Source organism: Nerophis ophidion, linkage group LG10 (assembly GCF_033978795.1).
Source record: "Nerophis ophidion isolate RoL-2023_Sa linkage group LG10, RoL_Noph_v1.0, whole genome shotgun sequence".
NCBI classification, from domain to species: domain Eukaryota; kingdom Metazoa; phylum Chordata; class Actinopteri; order Syngnathiformes; family Syngnathidae; genus Nerophis; species Nerophis ophidion.
The window spans coordinates 42438244-42462654 of record NC_084620.1 but is presented as its reverse complement, the minus strand read 5'-3'; the positions used below and the strand labels follow the sequence as shown (position 1 = coordinate 42462654).

Sequence of the window (24411 nt, the reverse complement as noted above, 5' to 3'; positions counted from 1 at the left end):
ATTTATCCTATTAAGCGGCCTTGGATCGTTGCAAGAGCAGTAACATCAGCTCCTTGTATTGTACAAGTTGCTCTGAAATCGACAATTCAGATTGAAACAAACAAGCAGGTATGGCATGTAGTGTTGGAGTTTCCGAGGTCTGACTGTTTGTGTGACTGTAAACGCATCAGGGGCAGTTGCTTGTTGAGAGAACAGATAGCTTGTTTATTGCTGATGTTTACACATTAATGCTCCCTACAGTAAACAGTTTGGCTCAATAAAGCGAGTTTCGATCAACCACCTCTTCATCGTCCTTATAACATCTCAGCAGATGTAACAATATCACATTCATATAACTGCTCATATTTGCATATAGCGTATTTCTTCCCTGTGACACTCCTCAATCTGCAGCATTCTTCTTCTGTTTTGGCTGACAAAATTAACAAAATGGTGTGTATATTTCAGGCAAAAAAACATAGCTCTTTGGTTCCCCCTGCTGCAGTGACAAAGTAACTACAAATGGAGGAAGCAGAGCCCCCGCAGGGAAGGTCATTATATTAGGAAATAACAAAAGTTAGATAATATTTGCCCCTTAGTGCATTATTGACAAAAGTGTGTGTGTGTGTGTGTGTGTGTGAGAATGACAGAAATTGCAAAAAGGAGCAGGGTGAGCTGAGAACAAAATGTCTCAAATTAAAAGTTAAATGAGTGTGCAATGGGAAATGAACTGCACTCACGTTGTATTGCACGGAAACGCGGGCCAAAGGAAGGCGAGGAGCTTGAGCCCAAATCGGGTGAGTTCCGCCTCTTTTCTAGGCCTGGTGATGCCTGCACTGTGATCTTGTGAATGAAATCTGCAACCAAAAATAACAAACACAGAAATTACATTCACCATATAAAACACTGACGAATACTTAATACTCAAAAACACACAAATGACCTTTTCTATGTGATTAGTAATAATGTATCAAAGATGCAAAATTATATAGTATTAAAAAACATTTCAATACATAAAAACAAAAATGCACAAAAGACACATACAAGCACATATAAGTCTTCTTGTTTAAATGTAAGTCAAACTATTTCTACTTCCGCATATATCAAACCAAAGCATTCAGCTCAGGCAATATTTTTTAGACATTCCAAAAAAATACAATTTTTTCCGAAAATTACATTTTGTGACACAAATTACCTTTAATGATAAGAATTCTAAAATAATAAAAATAATGATAATAATAATAAAATAATTCCAACATCAATACAATGAGCTCATTAAACATTTTTACAGCCAATCTTACATACACATCCACAAAATTCCCAGTATTCTCATTACTACAGTTGTTCCACAGTAACTATCACATGTAGAAATGACTCAAATGTGACTAAAACTAATCTAAAAGACAATGACTAAAACTAAGATGGCTGCCAACCGAAACACACCTTGAGGCATGCTTATCTTCTCGCCGTTCTTGGACTTGAGCTTGTGCTTCTTGAATGTGCCCTTGCGCTTCTTGACATTGGGCTTCTCCTGATTCTGGTTCTGGTTGAGGTGCAGGATAAGGAGGCTGAGTTCTCGCTCAAAAACGTCCTGCTCCCACTGGGCCAGCTGCTGCTCACGCTGGCGCAGGAACTCCTCGTGGGACTTCTGCTCCAATGCCGCCCGCTTTAGCTCCTCCTCACGGCAGCGCAGTTCCTGAAGGACATAACGATGACATGTATCAACTATGATTGATATCTCAGTAAGAAAATTCATTTACAATAATTTAAATGTTTAAATGGAAAAACTGAACTTCACTATATGATAAAAAGTGTACAACTTGTAAAATCTGCTGTATGAACGCACGCAAAACTTCAAAACTTTTTCCATTACATTTCTGTATGTTCTCTTACATGTTACATAAATGTAATATTCCTTTGAAGAATAAAAGGGAAAACTAAACGTATGATGAACTTCAGAAAACACATTACGTTTGTTATTAAAAAAAAATGTCCTCCCAGACTTGCCCATAATTTAATCAATACTGATCTGGCTTCTGCATTTAACATGGAAAATCAAACTGAACATGTTCGAATTTGTAGGATGTTAAGTCGCGATCAAAAGTTGTAAGAACATAATGTAATGGCTGTCTTGAGTTTCCAATAATTTCTACAACTCTTATTTTTTTGTGATAGACTGATTAGAGCACATGGTCACAAAAACATTCATGAAGTTTGGTTCTTTTATGAATTTATTAGGAGTCTACTGAAAATGCGACCAAATTTGCCGGGTCAAGTGTATACATACAGCAATGTTAATGTTTGGTTACATGTCCCTTGGCAAGTTTCACTGCAATAAGGCACTTTTGGTAGCTTTTTTTGTCACACTTTTATCTTGCAATTTTACTTTTTATTCAAACCCTTTCACCGTATTGCTTTTGCACTATCTTCTTTAGCTTATGCATTGTTTATGTTCTTTGTTTGGTTATGTTTAGTTTTTTTTTGCTCTATGCTTTTTAAACTGTAAAACACTTTGGTCCAATTCAAAAATTGTTATAAACGTGCTATATAAATAAAGTTGCCTTGTCTTGCCGCCCACAAGCTTCTGGCAAGCTTCTGGTTGTATTTTTGACCACTCCTCTTGACCAAATTGGTGCAGTTCAGCTAAATTTGTTAGTTTTCTGACATGTACTTGTTTTTTCAGCATTGTCTACACGTTTAAGTCAGGATCTTGGGAAGGCCATTTTAAAACCTTAATTCAAGCCTGATTAAGCCATTCCTTTAGCACTTTTGACGTGTATTTGGGGTCATTTTCCAGTTGGAACACCCAACTGCGCCCAAGACCCAACCTCCGGGCTGATGATTTTAGGTTGTCCTGAAGAATTTGGAGGTAATCCTCCTTTTCCATTGTCCCATTTACTCTTTGTAAAGCACCAGTTCCATTGGCAGCAAAACACGCCAAGCGCATAATACTCCCACCACCATGCTTGAAAGTAGGTTAGGTGTTCCTGGGATTATAGCCTTCACCTTTTCTCATCCAAACATATTGTGGCCAAACCGCTCAATTTTTGTTTCGTCTGACATCACATGGACAAGGATATCAGACCTTCTGGAGGAAAATTCTGTGGTCAGATAAAACAAAAATTGAGCTATTTGGCCACAATACTCAGCAATTTGTTTGGATGAGAAAATGTGAGGTCTTTAATCCCAGGAACACCATCCCTACCATCAAGCAAGGTGGTGGTAGTATTATGCTCTGGGGCCTTTTTTGCTACCAATGGAACTGGTGCTTTACAGAGAGTAAATGGGACAATGAAAAAGGAAGATGACCTCCAAATTCTGCACAACAACTTAAAATCATCAGCCAGGAGGTCGGGTCTTGGGCACAGATGGGTGTTCCAACAGGACAATGACCCCAAACACACGTCATAAGTGGTAAAAGAATGGCTAAATCAGGCTACAATTAAGGTTTTAGAATGGCTTTCCCAAAGTTCTGACTTAAACCTGTGGACAATGCTGAAGAAACAAATTGATGTCAGAAAATCAACACATTTAGCTGAATAGCACCAATTTTGTCAAGAGAAGTGGTCAAAAACTCAACCAGAAGCTTGTGGATGGCAACCAAAATAGCCTTATTGCAGTGAAACTTGCTAAGGGGCATGTAACCAAATATTAACATTGCTGTATGTATACTTTTGACCCAGCAGATTTGGTAAAATTTTCAGTAGACCCATAATAAATTCATAAAAGAACCAACCTTCCTGAATGTTTTTTGTGACCAACAAGTATGTGCACCAATCACTCTATCACAAAAACATAAAGCGTTGTAAAAATTATTGGAAACTCTCACCACACCTAGTGTGTGTGTGACAATCATTGGTACTTTAACTCGAGAAAGCCATGACATCATGTTCTTTACAAGAGTATATAAATGTTTGACCAAGACTGTATGTAAAAATCCCTGCTTAGATAGAAGTCTCTGGAGTTCATTCTTTTTTCCCCTTAATAATGGTGTTTTCTAATTCAAATAATGTACCAAAGCAGCATTATCTGATATTTGACAAAACTGTCCAAAATTATATGAAACAGGGGTGTCTAAAAATATTTCACTGAGCACCACATTCAGAAAAAATTGATGAGCGGGCCATTTTGATACATTTTCAAACATCAAATATGCTAAAAAAAAAACCCTCTAATAAATATAAGTCAATATATGCTAAACCAGGGGTCATTAACCTTTTTGAAACCAAGAGCTACTTCTTGGGTACTGATTAATGCGAAGGGCTACCAGTTTGATACACACTTAAATAAATTGCCAGAAATAGCCAATTTGCTCAATTAACCTTTAATAAATAAATCTATATATATATATATATATATATATATATATAAATGGGTATTTCTGTCTGTCATTCCGTCGTACACTTTTTTTCCTTTTACGTAAGGTTTTTTGTAGAGAATAAATGATGAAAAAAACATTTAATTGAACGGTTTGAAAGAGGATAAAACAGGAAAAAAAATGAAAATTAAATTTTGAAACAGTTTATCTTCAATTTTGACTCTTTAAAATTCAAAATTCAACCGAAAAAAAGAAGAGAAAAATTAGCTAATTCGAATATTTTTTTAAAAATGTAAAAAAGAATTTATGGAACATCATTAGTAAATTTTCCTGATTAAGATTAATTTTAGATTTTTGATTACATGTTTTAAATAAGTTAAAATCCAATCTGCATTTTGTTACAATACATAACCAATTGGATCAAGCTGTATTTCTAACAAACACAAATAACTATTTCTTTTAGATTTTCCAGAACAAAAGTTTTAAAATAAATTCAAAAGACTTTGAAATAAGATTTAAATTTGATTCTAAACATTTTCTAGATTTGACAGAATATTTTTTCAAATTTTTAATCATAATAAGTTTGAAGAAATAATTCACAAATATTCTTCGTCAAAAAAACAGAAGCTAAAATGAAGAATTAAATTAAAATGTATTTATTATTCTTGACAATAAAAAAATTAAATGTACTTGAACATTGATTTAAATTATCAGGAAAGAAGAGGAAGGAATTTAAAAGGTAAAAAGGTATATGTGTTTAAAAATCCTAAAATCATTTCTAAGGTTGTATTTTTTCTCTAAAATTGTCTTTCTGAAAGTTATAAGAAGCAAAGTAAAAAAAATACATGAATTTATTTAAACAAGTGAAGACCAAGTCTTAAAAATATTTTCTTGGATTTTCAAATTCTATTTGAGTTTTGTCTCTCTTAGAATTAAAAATGTCGAGCAGAGCGAGACCAGCTTGCTAGTAAATAAATAAAATTTAAAAAATAGAGGCAGCTCACTGGTAAGTGCTGCTATTTGAGCTGTTTTTAGAACAGGCCAGCGGGCGACTCATCTGGTCCTTACGGGCCACCTGGTGCACGCGGGCACCGTGTTGGTGACCCCTGTGCTAAGCTGTCTGACCAGAACATACACATGTTACAGGTGACAAAGCTAATTAGTGTAATATAAAATAATACACAGTGGTACCTCAACCTAAGGGGACTGCACTTTTTTTTTTTATATGTTGCCTATAATTCACAATCTTTTTTTACGTCACGCTAACATCACGTGACACCTCGGGTGAAGGCTACAGAAGCAAAATAGCCAAAACCTGTCAGGTACAAAGCTTTACTTTACTAGCCTATATAATTCAAATATTTAAAAATACACATCAGTAGGCTAAAATAACCTCTTCAAAACAATTCACAATCTTTATTAGAGACAAGAACACATGGTGTTGTATGGATTCCAACTCGCAAAATTAACGTAAAAAAAAAATCACTTTACAATCGACTCAATGGGAGGCATGACATCATTTTTCTTTCGACCATAAAAATAAATAACCATCGAAAAGGCGCCAACAATTCTCCATTTACATATCATGACCTGAATATTAGCTAAGTATTAGCGATATTGTTAATAAGCGCTAACGTTACTGACCTACACTTAGCGGCGCATTGATCAGGGAGAGGTAACTTCCTTATGCTGCTGTATTGACATCATCAGCTGGTGAGCTGCTTTTCCGCCTCGTAGCTCGGGAATGTTTATTCTACATTATAAATAATGTCTGTCACCTTGATAGTAAAATGATGTGGACATAAAATGAAAAGTTGGTAAACTTTGACAGCCAACTTAGACATGAATATGGCAAAGAAGACCCAAAAAGGCGCTTTGTTCCACCTTTAGAGGGAATATATCAACATCCTAACAGTCAGCATCCCAGTGAGAGAAGACAATCAACAGTAAGTGATGTTTAATTATGTTTGTTGGCTCTATTGAAGTCTGCATGAGTTGCAATCAGTGATGATTACGAGGAACGTTGTGGTGCATTTGTGAAATTAATGCTCCACAGCGCAAAAAAAAATTAAATATAACAAAGTATTATTAATGTGCCTGTTACTACATTACATATATACGGACAACATGTATATGAAATCTTGATGGAAGCATTTGGGTGTTTTTTAAGCGCTTTATAGGCAAAAAGTAGCGACATCAATAGGCTCCATTGTACCTTTGCTCGTATTTTTTTACAAGTCAGAATGCAAAAAATTGAAAAACGAATGTGTGCTTGTCTTATACAAGGATTGTGAGTGATAGGCAAAATTCCAAAAGAAAGTGCAGTTCCTCAGAGTTGTCTTTCGGCTTGATTGTTATGTTTTGTGTTAAGAGCAAAAATTTTAGTTACAAACATGCGCACCATTAGTTGGCGTAGCGAATGTCATAGTGATCCCTGTAAGACCTGCTCCAAACATCTGGGTTTACTTGCTAACATTAGCTTTTAGTAATTTTGTTTTTTCAACCAAGAGAAGAAAGAAAGTGAGCTTGAAGGAAAGTGCTGAGAAGAAGATAAGGATATTTATTGAATAAGAAAAAGAAATCAACAAAAACATGACCAAGGGTGTAGTCAACTTGATGAAACAGTTCGAGCGTGTCACTGCAATCAGAACCATACTGAAACAGAACTAGTCGATGACACCGGCAAAAAATGGTAAAATAATACTTAAATAGCAGACATTAATCAATAAAAATATGTAAAAGCTCTTAATGGTGTGTTTGACAGGGAAGCAGCTGGAAGGATATAGTGTAGAAGTCGTCTCTCCAATGTAAATTCTGTACATTATTATTATAAAATAAATAATAAATGGGTTGTACTTGTATAGCGCTTTTCTACCTTCAAGGTACTCAAAGCGCTTTGACACTACTTCCACAACTATCATTGTTTGTCGTACATTCTATTGTGATGTTTTATACAATATTTCTTGTCTAAAAGTTTTTCTAAAAGGCATGTTACATGTTAAAGTTGTGCTCTTTTAGGGAAGGAAAGCGCTAAATAAATTGATTACAATTCATTTGAATGGAAAATATGTATTGAGTTAAGAGCGCTATCATACAACCAATTAAGATCATAAGTTTTGGTACTACTGTAATCACATCAATTTAGTTTTAAAAATTACCTAGGGTCATTACAAAATAAGCTGCGGTGTGAAAATGGACAAAATGGAGTTAAACCAACTCAAAATAACTTAAAAGTCACCTTTTCTTTGGCGCGCAGCTCATCAAACATGTCTTGAATCTCCAGCTTCCAGTCCTCCTGCAGGGAGTGGAAGGAGTCCTGCGGCATCTCCTCCGTCACCTGCTGCTCCAGCGCCGTCAGCTGGGCCAGGATGGAGCCAAAGTTGGGTCTGCGATGGGGGTCCTGGTCCCAGCACTCTGGATCAAACAGCCAAAACAGACGCTAAAAGCTGTGTTCCCTCAAAACGTGTAGAAAGGATGCCAATAAATAAATCCAGTCGCTTTCAAATCCGGTTTGAATTGTTTTTTTCCCCAGAGACGTTACTTTAAATCCTGAAAAGTGGGAGTTTGTCACCGATTCATCGACCATGCATGTAATAATATTTTTTTCTCTGCTTTAGAGTTTAATGCGTAATATGGTTGCCTTTTTACATAATTTGGAGCAACAATAATTACAAATCAAAATGCAGTCAATACTAACAATAAATAAATACCTGACTGATTCATCTACCATACAAAGTGGCTTTAATGAAAAGGTTAAATTTACTACTCTTTTGAGAGCAATGCTGACGCTTTGATCAAAGTGTTTTATACTTGATTAAGTTGGTATACTTTGCAACGGCACTCATTACAAGCAGCTCAAAGAACCAATACCATTATAGATTAGCTTGTCTTGGTTGTACTTTTGTACAAACCCCAAAACCAGTGTAGTTGGGCACTAATACACCACCATACCATCACAGATGCTGCCTTTTAAACTTTGCGCCTATAACAATCTAGATGGTTCTTTCCCTCTTCGTTCCGGAGGACACGACGTCCACAGTTTCCCCAAAAAATTTGAAAACTGGACTCATCAGACCACAGAACACTTTTTCACTTGGCATCAATCTATCTTAGATGAACTCGGGGCCAGCGAAGCCAGCTGCGTTTTGGGCTGTTGTTGATAAATTGCTTTCACTTTGCATGGTAGAGTTTATACTTGTTGATGTAGCAAAAAGCTGCAGTTACTGAGAGTGGTTTTCTGAAGTGTTCCAGAGCCCATGTGGTGATATCCTTTAGACACTGATGTCGCTTTTTGATGCAGTACCACCTGAGGGATCGAAGGTTCGTAATATCCTCGCTTAAGTGCAATGATTTCTACAGATTTTCTTTTGATGAAATTATGGACCGTAGATGGTGAAGTCCCTAAATTCCTTTTTTTGATTGTTTGATTGATTGAAACTTTGATTAGTAGATTGCACAGTTCAGTACATATGACGTACAATGGACCACTACATGGTAACACCCGAATACGTTTTTAAACTTGTTTAAGTCGGGGTCCACGTAAATCAATTAATGGTACAAATATATACCATCAGCATAATACAGTCATCACACAGGTTAATCATCAGAATATAAACATTGAATTGTTTAAATTAGTTACAATCTGGGGGGTGGGATGAGGAGGGTTTGGTTGATCTCAGCACTTCAGTCATCAACAAGTACATCATCAGAGAAATTGACATTGAAACTGTGTAGGTCTGACTTAGTAGGATATGTACAGCAAGCAGAGAACATAGTGAGTTCAGATAGCATAATAACAAGTATATACATTAGAAATACATTTGATTATTTACATTTGGTTATTTACAATCAGGGGAGATGGGATGTGAAGGGGGGAGGGTGTAAGTAAAGGGTTGAAGTTGCCTGGAGGTGTTGTTTTAGAGCTGTTTTGAAGGAGGCTAGAGATGCACTCACTCTTACATCTGTTGGGAGTGCATTCCATATTGATGTGGCATAGAAAGTGAATGAGTTAAGACCTTTGTTAGATCGGAATCTGGGTTTAACGTGGTTTGTTGAGCTCCCCCTGGTGTTGTGGTTATGGCGGTCATTTACGTTAAGGAAGTAGTTTGACATGTACTTTGTTATCAGGGAGGTGTAGCGGATTTTATAGACTAGACTCAGTGCAAGTTGTTTTACTCTGTCCTCCACCCTGAGCCAGCCCACTTTGGAGAAGTGGGTTGGAGTGAAGTGTGATCTGGGTTGGAGGTCTAGAAGTAACCTGACTAGCTTGTTCTGGGATGTTGGGGGTCTAGATTTGAGGGTTTTGGAGGTGCTGGGGTACCAGGAGGTGGAAGCGTAATCGAAAAAGGGTTGAAGGAGAGTTAACCGCTAGAATCTTCAAGGTGCTTTTGTTGACCAGAGAGGAGATTCTGTCGAGAAATCCCGTTCTTTGGTTGACCTTTTTGATTACCTTGGTTGCCATTTTATCACAGGAAAGATTAGCCTCTAGAATGGAACCTACGTAGGTGATCTCATCTTTCCTGGTGACAACAATGTCACCCACATTAATTGAGAAGTTGTGACTTCCTTAAGGTTGATGTGGGACCCAAATAGGATGGATTCCGTTTTACCAAAGTGTATGGATAGCTTGTTGTCAGCAAGCCAGGTGCAAATACTAAGGAGTTCAGCACTGAGGATTTGTTCCACCTGTGACTTGTCCTTGCCCGATACCAGCAGGGCAGAGTCATCCGCAAACAGGAACAATTCACAGTTGCATGCTGAAGGCATGTCATTTACGTGTATTAGGAACAGTAAAGGCCCTAATATACTGCCTTGGGGGACTCCACAGCTTACTGGAGGGGGGGGGACACGGTGCTGTTTACCTCTACCACCTGTTTCCTCCCCTCCAAGCAGTATTTGCCCGCGTCCACCTCATGTTTGATGTGGTTGGTCAGATAGAGAGGGCATGTGTGTGTCAGTCCTGCTAGCTTGAAATCCTTGGGTACTTGGCTTTGTTTAATTGAGAGGTTAATTATGTGTGTGATCATAGGAGCAATGGTAGTGGCACAGTCCCTGAGGAATCTGGAGGGGATATTGTCAACGATGGTGGCCTTGTTTAGGTGGAGCGCGCTCAATTTGTTAAGCACCTCGTCAGCTGAGACTATTTCTAATTTGAAATTGTTGTTGATTACTCCTACCTATCTGTAGAAGGCTTTGATGTGTTCTACAACAAAGCGACCAGAGTGGTGGGAGTTGTGGCTATGCTGGTGAAAAAGGTGTTAAGTCTGCTTGCTACCTCCATTTTGTCCGTCAAGAGGGAGTCACCCTCCTTGATGTTGGTGAATCTGGTTTTTAGTTTCTGGCTGCATCCAGGAAGCTGGCTGTTGAGAATTTTCCAGAGCTCACGTGGCTGTGTTTTCTTCTATTTTGTCATTAATGTAATTTTTTTGTAAGGATTTATTCAGGTTGTTTGTCTTATTTCTTAATTTATTGCATTGCCTTTTGAGTGTTGTAAGGAGTGGTTCGAGGTTATGCAATAGTATGTTGAAAAATGTTCTTAAACTGTTGGACAGTTTGCACACGCATTTGTTCACAAAGTGGTGACCCTTGCCCCATCCTAGTTTGTGAATGACTGAGCATTTCATGGAAGCTGCTTTTATAACCAATCATGGCACCCGCCTGTTCCCAATGAGCTTGTTCACCTGTGGGATGTTCCAAATAAGTGTTTGATGAGCATTCCTCAACTTTTTTAGTCTTTTTTGTCACTTGTGTTAGTGTTTTGAAATATGTTGCAGGCATCAAATTGCAAATGAGCTAATATTTTCAGTTTGAACATTAAATATCTTGTCTTTGCAGTCTATTCAATTGAATATACGTTGAAAAGGATTTGCAATTCATTTTATTCTGTTTTTATTTACGATTTACACAGCATGCCAACTTCACTGGTTTGGAGTTTTATAAGTTTTTGTCATAAAAGGACATATTTGTATAATATATGTAGTGTGTGTATTCAGGCAGAAATATCAACAAAACAGCAACTTAGGAAACCCACCTGACATTAGCTGGGTAAAGGGTTCAGGGCACGTGGAGGGGATGGGCAAGGTGAGCTTGTTGACGGCGACACCGTACGCCACGGCAAGCCCGTCGATGCCTCTGTAGGGCGCCTCACCCGTCAGCAGCTCCCACAGTAGAACACCATAACTGTAATATAGCACTCAGTATTAAACTCAATGCGGTCATGTGCCCAATTTATTTTACACGTGACAGGAAATGATATAGATGGCACCCCCCATGGGTTGTGGTGAAATAAAAGACATGCTAAAACCATGTAAAAAAGAAACATGCTAACAACCTTGTAAAAGCGATACAACTTTATGTAATCAATGGACAAATGCTCAAACACTTCTTGGCACTTTGTTAAGTTGCTAAGATGTTAATGCTTTCTGGCAGCCATTCTTTTCAAACCATCCATCCATTTTGTACCTCTTGTCCCTTTTGGGGTCGCGGGGGGTGCTGGAGCCTATCTTAGCTGTATTTGGGTGGAAGGCTGCTTACACCCTGGACAAGTCGCCATCTCATCGCAGGGCCAACGCAGATAAACAGACAACTTTCACACTCACATTCACCCACGCGTGTCAATTTAGTATTGTCAATCAGTTTGCATGTTCTCCCCATGACTGGGTGGGTTCCCTCCGGGTACTCTGGCTTCCTCCCACCTCCAAAGACTTTTTCAAACCAACTTTTTTTTAATTTTACACACATGCTTTTAAGTTCTCTAAAAGTGATTTTATATCATGGGTGTATTGCATTAAGTCTGTGAAATTTTTATCAAGTGAATAATAAGTATTTGCAATATTATTGGTTGATTTACTAACAAGCGATTTATTCAGTATTTGATTATTTACTCGTACTTCCACTTTATTTGCTTACTCAAATAGAATATAAGAATGAATGGTTAGTTGTTTAATCAATAACTAATGACTATAGAACCACCTTTAAAGATGATGGACAAATACTATCAAGGAGTTTAAATTGGAGTTTTTCTTCCATTTTTTGTTTCAGCTGAGCACAGTGCGATGCGAAAGTAAAAACAAAAAACACTTTACAGACTGCCTCAATTGTTTTTGTGTGTAGTTCTTCAATTACAACTTGTGCCAGGGTGCAGAGAATTAAACTCCACGGCTCTTGCCCTCTGGCGGTCCTCGAGGAGGTGGCTCGGCAACAGATGAGAAGGAATAGTGGAACAAAGACAACTCTTTAATTTGGGACTCATGACTACAAGCTGCTTGGACGTGAATCGCCAGGAAGAGGACATTAAAGCCAATAAAACTATTTGTAAAAAAAAAACCAGTCTAATTGTGTTTCGTCCAAAAAATATCTAAGTAGACCTTGCACTGCGCACGCACGCACGCACGCGCACACACACAATTTGCAGATAAAAGGCTGGTGTAAGGCCTCCCTCTGGGTCAATACAGAGACAAAGGCACAGTGTTGTAGTCTACATGTCCCGCTTTTGTCGACATTAAATTTGGGGCCCAGATGGGTCGTTGTGTATGTCAACGTGTTAAACATGAATTCTACCACAGCAACAGACAAATGCACCCAGTACATTCTTATGTCGATGTTTTAGCCACAGAAAGAACCATTTGCGCATGTAAGAAAGCTTTATTGTCAAACTGTTAAATAGAGCTGTCAAATCCTTGAAAAAATGATTAGATTCATTCCACCTTAAAATCTGATTTATCATGAATAAACACCGTTTGCAACTGAAATATGCCTGTTTTCAGTTCATTGTATCAACAGAAAAATAAATGACAGGACAGAAATGTATACGGTATCTTCAGGTGAAACTCAAAACATCTGAATATTGTACAGAGGTTTGTTTACACCAGCAATTAGATTTACAAGGCGAAACTAATATATGACGTAGGATCATACCATGCAACTTAAGATATTTCAAGACTTCTTTTGCTATAATTTTGACGATTTTGGCTTTCAGCTTTAGAAAACCTCAAAGTGAAATTGTCGAAAAATTGGGGGTTTTCAAAAACTGTAAACCATGACCATCAAGATTATAACAAATAAAAGCTTGACATATTTCACTTTGTATGTAATGCGTTTATGTCACATATTAATTTCACATTTGAAATTGAAGAGATGAAGTGAATGGACCTTTACACATAAATACATTTTTTGAGTTTCACTTGTAGTTAACGTACCGTTTGTTCATTAACAGCTGCAAATAAAATTAACATTCCAATCAAGCCAAAGCAGACAACACACTAGGTATCAATTGTCCTTTTCTTTGCAATGTCTCTTGCATGTTTCCCTGCAATTGCGCTGTACTTCTTTTTGGTAGTTATGAGTGGATGAAGCCTCATGAAGCATTACAACACATTTTCCAACCTGTATATTACTGTACTGTGTCAAGGTATTGTATTACAGTATAGGTGATTCAATGCCCAGTGGTGCGTGCATGTATTTCTGTATAGTATCTCTCCAGCAATGGTCATGTGGTGACATAAATGATGGTATTTTGAGAGGTAATCATTGAAGTCGGACATCACTGAAGGCCAAGGTGGGAAACGCACTGCCCGTCACGGACATACACACGCATTTATATTAGGGCTGCAACTAACGATTAATTTGATAATCGATTAATCTGTAAATTATTACTTCGATTAATTGCTTAATAATCGGGCAAAAGACACAAACTACATTTCTATCATTTCCAATACAAACCCCGTTTCCATATGAGTTGGGAAATTGTGTTGGATGTAAATATAAACGGAATACAATGATTTGCAAATAATTTTCAACCCACATTCAATTGAATATGCTACAAAGACAACATATTTGATGTTAAAACTGATAAACATTTATTTTTTTGCAAATAATCATCAACTTTAGAATTTGATGCCAGCAACACGTGACAAAGAAGTTGGGAAAGCTGGCAATAAACACTGATAAAGTTGAGGAATGCTCAACTTTATCAAACACTTATTTGGAACATCCCACAGGTGTGCAGGCTAATTGGGAACAGGTGGGTGCCATGATTAGGTATAAAAGCAGCTTCCATGAAATGCTAAGTAATTCACAAACAAGGATGGGGCGAGGGTCACCAATTTGTAAGCAAATTGGCGAACAGTTTTAGAACAACATTTCTCAATGACCTATTGCAAGGAATTTAGGGATTTTACCATCAAATCACCAAAAGGTTCAGAGAATTTGGAGAAATCACTGTATGTAAGCGATGATATTACAGACCTTTGATCTTTCCGGTTGGTACAGCATCACAAACCGACATCAGTGTGTAAAGGATATCACCACATGGGCTCAGGAACACTTCATAAAACCACTGTCAGTAACTACAGTTGGTCGCTACATCTGTAAGTGCAAGTTAAAACTCTACTATACAAAGCGAAAGCCATTTATCAACAACACAGAGGAACGCCGCTGATGCAAAGTGGAAAAGTGTTCTGTGGTCTGACGAGTCCACATTTCAAATTATATTTGGAAACTGTGGACGTAGTGTCTTCCGGAACAAAGAGGAAAATATCAGGATTGTTATAGGCGCAAAGTTCAAAAGCCAGCATCTGTGATGTTATGGGGGTGCATTAGTGCCCAAAGCATGGGTAACTTACACATCTGTGAAGGCACCATTAATGCTGAATGGTCCATACAGGTTTTGGAGCAACATATGTTGTCATCCAAGCAACGTTATCATTGACGCCTCTGCTTATTTCAGCAAAACAATGCCAAGCCACGTGTTACAACAGCGTGGCTTCATAGTAAAAGTCTGCGGGTACTTTCCTGGGCCGCCGGCAGTCCAGACCTGTCTCCCATCAAAAATGTGTGGCGCATTATGAAGCGTAAAATACGACAGCGGAGACCCCAGACTGTTGAACGACTGAAGCTCTACATAAAACCAGAATGGGAAAGATTTCCGCTTTTAAAGCGTCAACAATTAGTTTCCTCAATTCCCAAAGGTTTATTGAGTGTTGTTAAAAGAAAATGTGATGTAAGACCGTGGTGAACATGCCCTTTCCCAACTACTTTGGCACGTGTTGCAGCCATGAAATTCTAAGTTATTCTAAGCGCATGCATACATCCAACGAATCGATGACTAAATTAATCGCCAACTATTTATATAATCGATTTTAATCGATTAGTTGTTGCAGCCCTAATTTATATCTATATACACACACGCATACATATACATATATGTATATGTATGTATATATATCACATATATATATATATTTATACACATGTAAAAATATATATATATATATATATATATATATATATATATATATATATATATATTAGTATATAAAGTATATAATAGATGTTTTTGTTCACATGTTAAAGGTGTTAAATGCAAGCATATTTAAGGCATAAAGATTGCTTTCTTTCATGAAGACAAGAATATAAGTTGGTGTATTTCCTTCTTCTGATGGCTTGCAATGATTGATTACAATTGTGCTGATAAGTTCAACAATTTCGAATTTACATTGTAGAGGGAAAAAAACTCATCCTCTCTTCTCAATACCACATTTTAGCTTCTTAATTGTCCAGCTCCCATTTGTATACCCTTTACAAGAAATACATTGGCGTTAACTCCTCAGCCTGCTAGTTTGTATGCGCTATTTTTCTGAGACCTTTATTTTGTTAACTCAGGGAGAATGGAGTAAAGACCGACATCAAAACGGTTCCACATGACGGAAACCTTCCCTTCGCTGTCTGGATCCAAACCACAGCGGCTTTGAAAAAAAATTATTTTGCTTCTTTATTCTTTTTTGTTTGCAGAAAGGCATCTCACTGTCGGATGCACTCCCTTTTAAACTGTTTGGGGCCTCTGTGACAGGTAAAACAACAGCGGTAACAGTCATGTGACCTTTTTCTTAAAGCAATACGCGTACTAATGTGGGGTTTTCTCTACGACAGGGGTGTCCAAACTTTTTCCACAGAGGGCCGTACACGGAAAAATTTAACTATGCGGGGGCCATTTTGATATTTTTCATTTTCAAACCATAACAAAATATATGAATTTTTTTTTTTTATCTTTAGGAGTCCTGGGGAGCATAGAGGGTCTCAATCACTAAAGTGTTAAAAATAAGTCAAATTATTAATATTGTTTTTTATTTAATGCTTACACTAAATCTCTATATCAACTTGAGGTTGATATAAATAAATAAATAAATAAATAAAACAAATGAGGTTTTATGCCTTTTCTGTCAAAGACAACTTTTTTTTATAGTAAAAATGAAATATGCAGTATTTAGATGGATGGATGGATGGATGGATGGATGGATGGATGGATGGATGGATGGATGGATGGATGGATGGATGGATGGATGGATGGATGGATGGATGGATGGATGGATGGATGGATGGATGGATGGATGGATAGATAGATAGATAGATAGATAGATAGATAGATAGATGGATAGATAGATAGATAGTACTTTATTGATTCCTTCAGGAGAGTTCCTTTATTTAGCAATTAAAGCCCTCAAAGATCAATAATGCAGGACACCATTGATTTTAATTATTTAATATTTTTGAGTAATCACAGTGAAAAGTTAAATAAAATCCTACTAAATATATTTGAGATCCGAAAGGTTCCCCACTCATAAAGTGATACATTTTTATTAGGGTTTTTGTTTACTTTTAACACTTACATTTCAATATCAAATTCTGATATATCTGTCAATTTTAAGTTTGAACTATTATTTTGTTTGTTTTATGCTCTTTTGTCAAAACGTTGATGTTTTTTTATGGCAACTACACAACATTTGTAATATTTTTTCCACATAAAACATTTTAAAGTGTTCATTTTTAAGTAATAATTCCTTATAACAGATTTTTTTGTCCCTGTTTTTTTTTTGGGAGCAATGGAAAAAAAAGAAAATAAAGACAAAAGGAAAAAAAAACCTGCCTGCATGGCAGCTTTGTGTCAATATTGCCACTTTTTCTCATTAGATTTCACCTCTTTCCACTTTATTAAAATACTATCAATTTTGCAATTTTTGCAGTATGTGTGGCGGGCCGGTAAACGATTAGCTGCGGGCCGCAAATGGCCCCCGGGCCGCACTTTGGACACCACTGCTCTACGAGCTCATATTTGAGCCAACATATAGGTGTTGCCCGACCCATCACTAATACTTTACGTTGTTCCCTGTTTGGGGATTTATTTAGCTGGCTTGACTTGGTGGGGCACCTTGTTGGTTTTATACTTTATGTACTTTGAGAAGTTTGTTGCTTTTCCCCCGTAGTTTTGTTTGTATTTACTATTTTCGACTGTTGCGAGCAGAAGTGCCTAATTTTGGTTCTCATGCACCATAGAAAAATAAAAACTGTACAGAACACTGTTCAAGAGCCTTTTCCTGAGCTTCTGCGTCCAGGTGAAAAATCCCCCCAAAAACCTTACAGTTCAGCCGTGTAGCTCTGTTGTCCATTAATTAAATACAAATCTTAATGTAATAAACAACATGTTTATTATTGTAGTTGCAGTGTACTGCACTACTGGGTATTGTTCCTAATATTCTGGCTCACCATATTAGTATTATCATCAAATGTGCTGGATAATTGATCACCAATGGTAATCATAATTTTTCTTTCAAGTTTTTTTTCAACAATCAGTAGCTCACCTCCAGACATCGCTGCCCTTGGAGAAGGTGGAGGACTTGATCACCTCGGGGGCCATCCAGGCATAGGTGCCAGCTGTGCTCATTTTGGTGGTTTTGTGCCACTCCCTGGCCAGGCCGAAGTCAGTGATCTTCAGCGTCAAGCCCTCCATGCATTCGTTCTCGATGGGCTGTGCCAGAAGGACTGCAAGAGAGGCAAGACAATGCAAGACATTTAAAATTGCTATTTTGGAAGAAAAAGAATCACAGTATATTTCAAAGTCAGTATATTTTCCCACGTCTTTCAAAGCATTAAGGGGACACTTTGGGGGTGACACAAAATAAAATCACATTTATGTGAGCAACCTAGGACTCCCTGTAATATATAAATGGGTTGTACTTGTATAGCGCTTTTCTACCTTCAAGGTACTCAAAGCGCTTTGACACTACTTCCACATTTACCTGTTCACACACACATTCACACACTGATGGAGGGAGCTGCCATGCAAGGCGCTAACCAGCAGCCATCAGGAGCAAGGGTGAAGTGTCTTGCTCAGGACACAACGGACGTGACGAGGTTGGTACTAGGTGGGATTTGAACCAGGGACCCTTGGGTTGCGCACGGCCACTCTCCCACTGCGCCTATGACAGCTCTTCTCGTGAACTGCCACACACAAATTGGGGAAAATTAACCAAAACATGGAGCGCCACTGTGGTGCCTGTGTTATTATTTTTCCGACAAATACAACACACAGTAATGCTGTTTTTACAGCCATTTTATAAGTTGGATTGACTCTGTTGTTCCCTCTACCTTGCTCTACAAAACACCCACTGTAACTTTAGAGCACAAATATCCAACTACATGCTTATCTTTATATACATATCTTTTAAAATTGAATATGATCTAATAATGCAACAAAATATTATATATTTTTTCAAATAAAAATAAGTAGTTGAATATTACCTTGAGTCATGATTTCAAAGCAAATTGTGCACTGTAAAAATGACAATAGACTTTACGGTAATATTCTTCTTCTTTTTATTTTACAAAAAAAATAAAACTTTGGTAGTGTATGTGTTTACAGTAATACAATATGAAATCAACAACTCTAGATTTTACTGTAAAAGTGTTGTACTGTTTTTCCTTTCCATTTTCAGTAATATGCTGTAAAAAACACTAACTTTTACGATAAAAGCCTGGCAACTGAGCAAGTTTTTTTTAGACTAAATTCTATTTTGTTTGTTTTTTAAGCGGACGTAAAAAAAGTGAATAATCAAATGCTGAGGCAAAAATGCAATATTACGAGTCGAATACTTATATATATATTTTTTAATCACATATTTACAAGTGGCCATTTGAGGGCAGACATAACTGCGATGTGGCCCTCAATAAAAACAAGTTTGACACCACTGCTCTAAAGCATTCAACAGAATCGCCAAATTTGGTACACAACTATGTGTGTAAATTGTGATTAAAATTGGTTGAAAAACAAAACTGTCGTGAAGCAAAACGTGTCTGTACCTCTTAACCCTTAGCAAAGTTGCTAAAGATTAGTGACACATAAACACACATTTTAACATCTCTACAAAACTTATGAGTGATTCCCTGTGTTTCTGTCGGACATCCTGTGCTGCTCCTTATTGCCCACAGGCAGAGCGTTTGACGTCACAAAAGAATGCATCACAGGAGCTTTTGTTGTCTGCACTGCAGTGTGTGTGTGTGCATACATTTCAAACATCCACTACATAGCCACACTTTTAAGGAGTACTTCTGGAGGGACGGCCTGGCAAGACCACGTTCAGGAAGTGAGGAGGTAGTGGCAGGCCAAACATCGAGACCCTGCTCAAATATAAGACAAAAAAAGCCGCCATCACCAAAAGTGTCTGCAAAGGCCTGGAACACACAATTGTACGTGCACACACTCAATATGCAAACACACAGCAAGTCCACAACGCCAGCTGGGGTAGCAATGTAGCATGAGCATCAAAAGTTCATTTAGCAGCCTCAGCACACACAAGCGTGCTACGCTGCATTCTTCTTCTACTTCCTGACCGGAGACCAAGTGAGCCCGCAGGTCAGCAGTCCACCACCTAAATGTGTGACGCAGTGTGTGTTTGACCCAGTGACGTGTGGCGAGGTTCATGGATGGTGAATCATTGATGGTGAGACGATGTATTGGCCAAGGAATTGAGTTAACGACCCAGGCCTAATTGAAACGCCTTGAAACATCCATTGAGATGAGGATAAATGGAAATAAAGTCAATAAAATCCAATGGACAAATAACATCTATTTGGTTATGTGACAATACTTCTTTACATATTTCAAGTTTACCAATTATTTACCTATATTTGGCCCACCCCCATACATTCCTCCGCTTTACTCCTCACCACACAGCACCTAATTTGACACCCCCAGGTTAGAACTACAAGACACTTGCATCCAAAATTACAGTAGGGCACACATCATGCCATGCAGTATGATTTTTATATACCAAATAATATTTTGTAGGATGTGCAAGCAAAGTGGTGGCCAAGTAGGACGGTCATGAGCACGACACGACTGTCGGTGGCCTGATAGCGAGGCCAACGCAACAATGTTGCCATAGACGACAACCGTAAAAGATCACCGTGGCAACAGGCCCGTGTTTGCTATTGTTTGTTTGTTGCACACAAGCGAGTGTGTCCACTTTGGTGCTGGGGACTGACTCAACGGAATAAACAGAGTCAGCAATTTCTCCACATGACTGTCACTTGGTGTGAAACACAAATTTGAGATATGATATAACACTTTCAGGGAAATATGATATCATTACCAGTGCAATGACAGTTTAAAAAAAAAAAACCTGAAGAGAGCTAAATTTTTTTGTTCTTCTCTTGTTTGGTTTCTTAACAAATGTTTGCACGACATGGCTTAAAATATAGTGCGATCTGCTCCTACAAAAATAATAAGACTGACTTTGGTTTACTAGCATTATACAATTATAATTGCACCCGTCTATGTGGACCTTCTCATCAAGTCATGGGTCAAAGTGTTCTTATTGCAAAAAAATTCTTATGTTGACATTTACATACATGAAGAGCATGTTTTTTCACAAAAAAAAAACTCTTTCCATGAAAAAATATGGTTTGTGTGTTGTAGTGCAGTATTGACAACATCCTCATTAGTGCGAAGCAGCATGAAACAACAACAGCAATTTGCTCTCAAATTGTAGCCGGTGTCCTGGCGAGACAAGCAGGACCCACCTGGAATTCACGCATACCCTGTATGTGTGTAAAAAGGAATCTGAAAATGTAATTGTGCCTCCCATAGTGTGCATTCCTTTTGAAGGTATCTTTCATGCGAGTACAATCTTTAGCATTGCAAACATCAAGACACAGCTGCGCAAAAAAAAAAAAAGCTGGGCTTGTCTTCTGATCTCTGAGGCAAAAATTGGGCCCCATAACTGGGATCCAGACAGACATTTCTTGTTGTTTAAACTAAAATTGCAGAGCACTCCTCACTCTGCACTTTGCCGAATGAAGCTTCGCTGAAGACCTATGATCTTGCGCTCTTTTTTTAAACGTTCAGTATCTCCGCCCTCCCTTGCACCGTAGGCGAGTGGAGTATTCCACCAGGGTGGGGGCTTTCCCCGGGAAGAACGGGAGCTTTGTCTTCCTGAAGGGAGAGTCGAGGCCATGGGCTGACAGGCGGCCCGGAGTGGCAACCTCTGAACAGTCACGCCAATGAGACTGATAAGGGACAATAAGGAGCTTGGCAGGTTATTTGGGCACGTTTTTTCCAACTACTTTTTTTATATGTCGTCTTGATAATTGACATACACATTCAAAATGATAAATAGAGCCATATAAAAAAGAAACAGCAAGTATTTTGTGCTATTTTTCTCTATAAATGACAAACTACATACATAACCAAATGCAAAAAGACTAAAATAATTCAATAAAATGAGTGTACTGAAGGGGTGCCACACTTTTTTTTAAATGTTCCCTATCATTCACAAACCCTATGTGAGACAAGACCCACGCATCTTTCTTGGTTATTCATTTTAAATAGTAAGTTACAAAATTCCTGCAAAAATGATGATGTTATCTGTGCTGTGAAAGTCTGTCCATCGCCAATGTTATTGTTAAACCCAAGTAAAAAAATAGGTATAAAAAATGAATAAATAGCGTGATTATGCTAACATGAATGCTTAGTATCAGAATTCAAGATTTTTAGGTTTAAACTTATCTATCTAAATTGCTAGAAATTGCTAAAATGCTAGCATGCAAACGATAACCAGTACAAGAACAGTTAGCATTAGGGGTGTTACGGTACACAAAAATTTCGGTTCGGTACGTACCTCGGTTGAGAGATCACGGTTCGGTTAATTTTCGGCACAGTAAGAAAACAATAAAATATAAATTTTTTTGGTTATTTATTTACCAAATTTGTAAACAATGGCTTTATCCTTTTAGCACTGGGAACACTATAATAATTCTGTCCACGTTAATCAACATTAGACTGCCTCAAATTGTTGCTCAGATTAAATAAAATGACAAAACTTTTCATCTACATAAAAAAAGTGCAACATTAAACAGTTTCAAGTCAACTCATCATGCTTAATTTATCACAGCATTTGGGAAGCCTATAGTTGATTTTTATTATGTAAATGTTGTATTTTTATCAACATATGATAGCCGGGGCCCTGCCATTCAAAGCTTTTCTGTCCGTAAAACAAACACACACACACACACCGCAAAATGACCTAACGTTAGGCTAAAAGCTAATTAGCCTTCACCTCAAGCCAGAACTCCAAGCGAGCTGAGCTGCAGTTTAAGTTTGTAGAAGGTCAATGAGCTCATAGTGATGTTAGTAGGGGAGGTGTTCATCATTATTTGGGGAGAGTACGCGGCCTTATGTTCACCTGCTAAACACCTATCTGTTCGACGCTGAAGCATTTACTACATGCACTCTGAATACGCAGTGCTGATTGGCTGTTACTGTTTTGAATACGCACTGCTGATTGGCTGTTACCGCTCTGAATACGCACTGTGATTGGCTGTTATCGTTATATATGTAACCAATCAGATGGTTGTGTGGGTGGGACAATGCTGGGTGCTGAGACAGAGGCAGAAGAAGCAAAGCAGCTTGTTAAGACTTTAGGTTAGAAACTCGTTCGGTACAGCCCCGTACCGAAACGGTTCAATACGTACAATTACACCCCTAGTTAACATACATTATTTTTAGATTTATGCGTAAACATTTTATAAAATGGTAGCATAAAAGGTAAGTATGATAACATAGGAGAGGTTTACATGGTGCCAAGAGTAAAAATCCATGATTTTTAAGTTTAGACGAATACAACTAGCAAATATTCCAGCATAAAACATTGGCAAGCTAACGTTGACATGATAACATTGCAAAAGTTGGCATACTTTTAAGATGCCATCAAGTAAAAAAATCAAGGATTTTTCGGTTTAAATGAATAAAATTAGATCAAATGAAGCTAGCATTTTATCTAAAATAAACCTAAATTTTGGCATGCTAACAATCATTGTAACAAAGGAAAAGATAACATATTTCTAAGGTGGTACTAAGCATCAAAAGCCAATATTTTTAGATTTACATTAACATTTACAAATATGCTATCTTAAAACATTAGCAAGTTAACATAAACATGCTAACATAGAAGTTAGCATACTTCTAAGAAGTATCAAAAGTCATGATTCTTAAGTTTACACAAATAAAATTAACAAAAATGTTTAGCTACTAATGTTAGCATGGTAACATAAAAGAACATTCTTCTAAGATGGCGCCAAGTATCAAAATCCATGATATTTAAGGTTAAAAATACAACTTTTGCTAAAATGCTAGTATAATACATTCGCATGCTAGCAGGTGATCAGATAGGAGGAAATACCAAAAGTAACAAGGCAAAATTATGTTCATACACCATGTCTAGTATATATTTGTATTTTATAGGAGTAAAATACATAAACGCTAATAGTAAGCATGCTAGCAAAATAGCATATCCTTTTGAATGTACTGAACATTCAGACACTCACTCTCTTTCTCTCCTTGGAGAGCTGATCACCAAGAGCATGTCTTCTCTGCTTACAAGAACTTGTCAGAACTTCCATTTTTTCCCGGGAATTGTAGTTTTTGCGCTTTTTTACTGGGGAAAATTGGTAGGATTGAATAAACTTTGCGTCTTCCTAATACTTTTTTGGACATGTAAAGTGAAATGGAAATATGTAGAATACGTTATATAACATATTGAAACTGTATAAATGTTCCAAATAAACTTCAACCTACCAACGAATATTTCAGGATACCTCACAAGAAAATCTTACAGTGTATTGAATCCATAAACCGCTAAAAAACAAATTATTATTGTGATGTAAAAAAATCCCATATTTTGAAATTAACTACAGCATTAGTGCCCCATAAAACATGATATCACTACTGGTTCGACGTTTCCTAAAAAAATTCGGTGGGAAAAAATAAACAAACAAAAATGTCTTAA

At 37.4% G+C, this 24411-nt stretch overlaps 1 protein-coding gene across 1 annotated transcript in view; it reads right to left on the bottom strand.

Moving 5' to 3' along the window:
• The window catches only part of LOC133560846 (mitogen-activated protein kinase kinase kinase 11), a 70977-nt gene that overhangs the window by 9167 nt on the left and 37399 nt on the right, over window positions 1-24411 (bottom strand). The window contains exons 2-6 of the mRNA XM_061913834.1: window positions 17929-18109; window positions 11325-11473; window positions 7533-7708; window positions 1420-1672; window positions 717-833 (exon numbers count right to left, since the gene is read on the bottom strand). Of these exons, the coding sequence (XP_061769818.1) occupies window positions 717-833; window positions 1420-1672; window positions 7533-7708; window positions 11325-11473; window positions 17929-18109 (876 nt within the window). The remainder of the gene's footprint in view (window positions 1-716; window positions 834-1419; window positions 1673-7532; window positions 7709-11324; window positions 11474-17928; window positions 18110-24411) is intronic.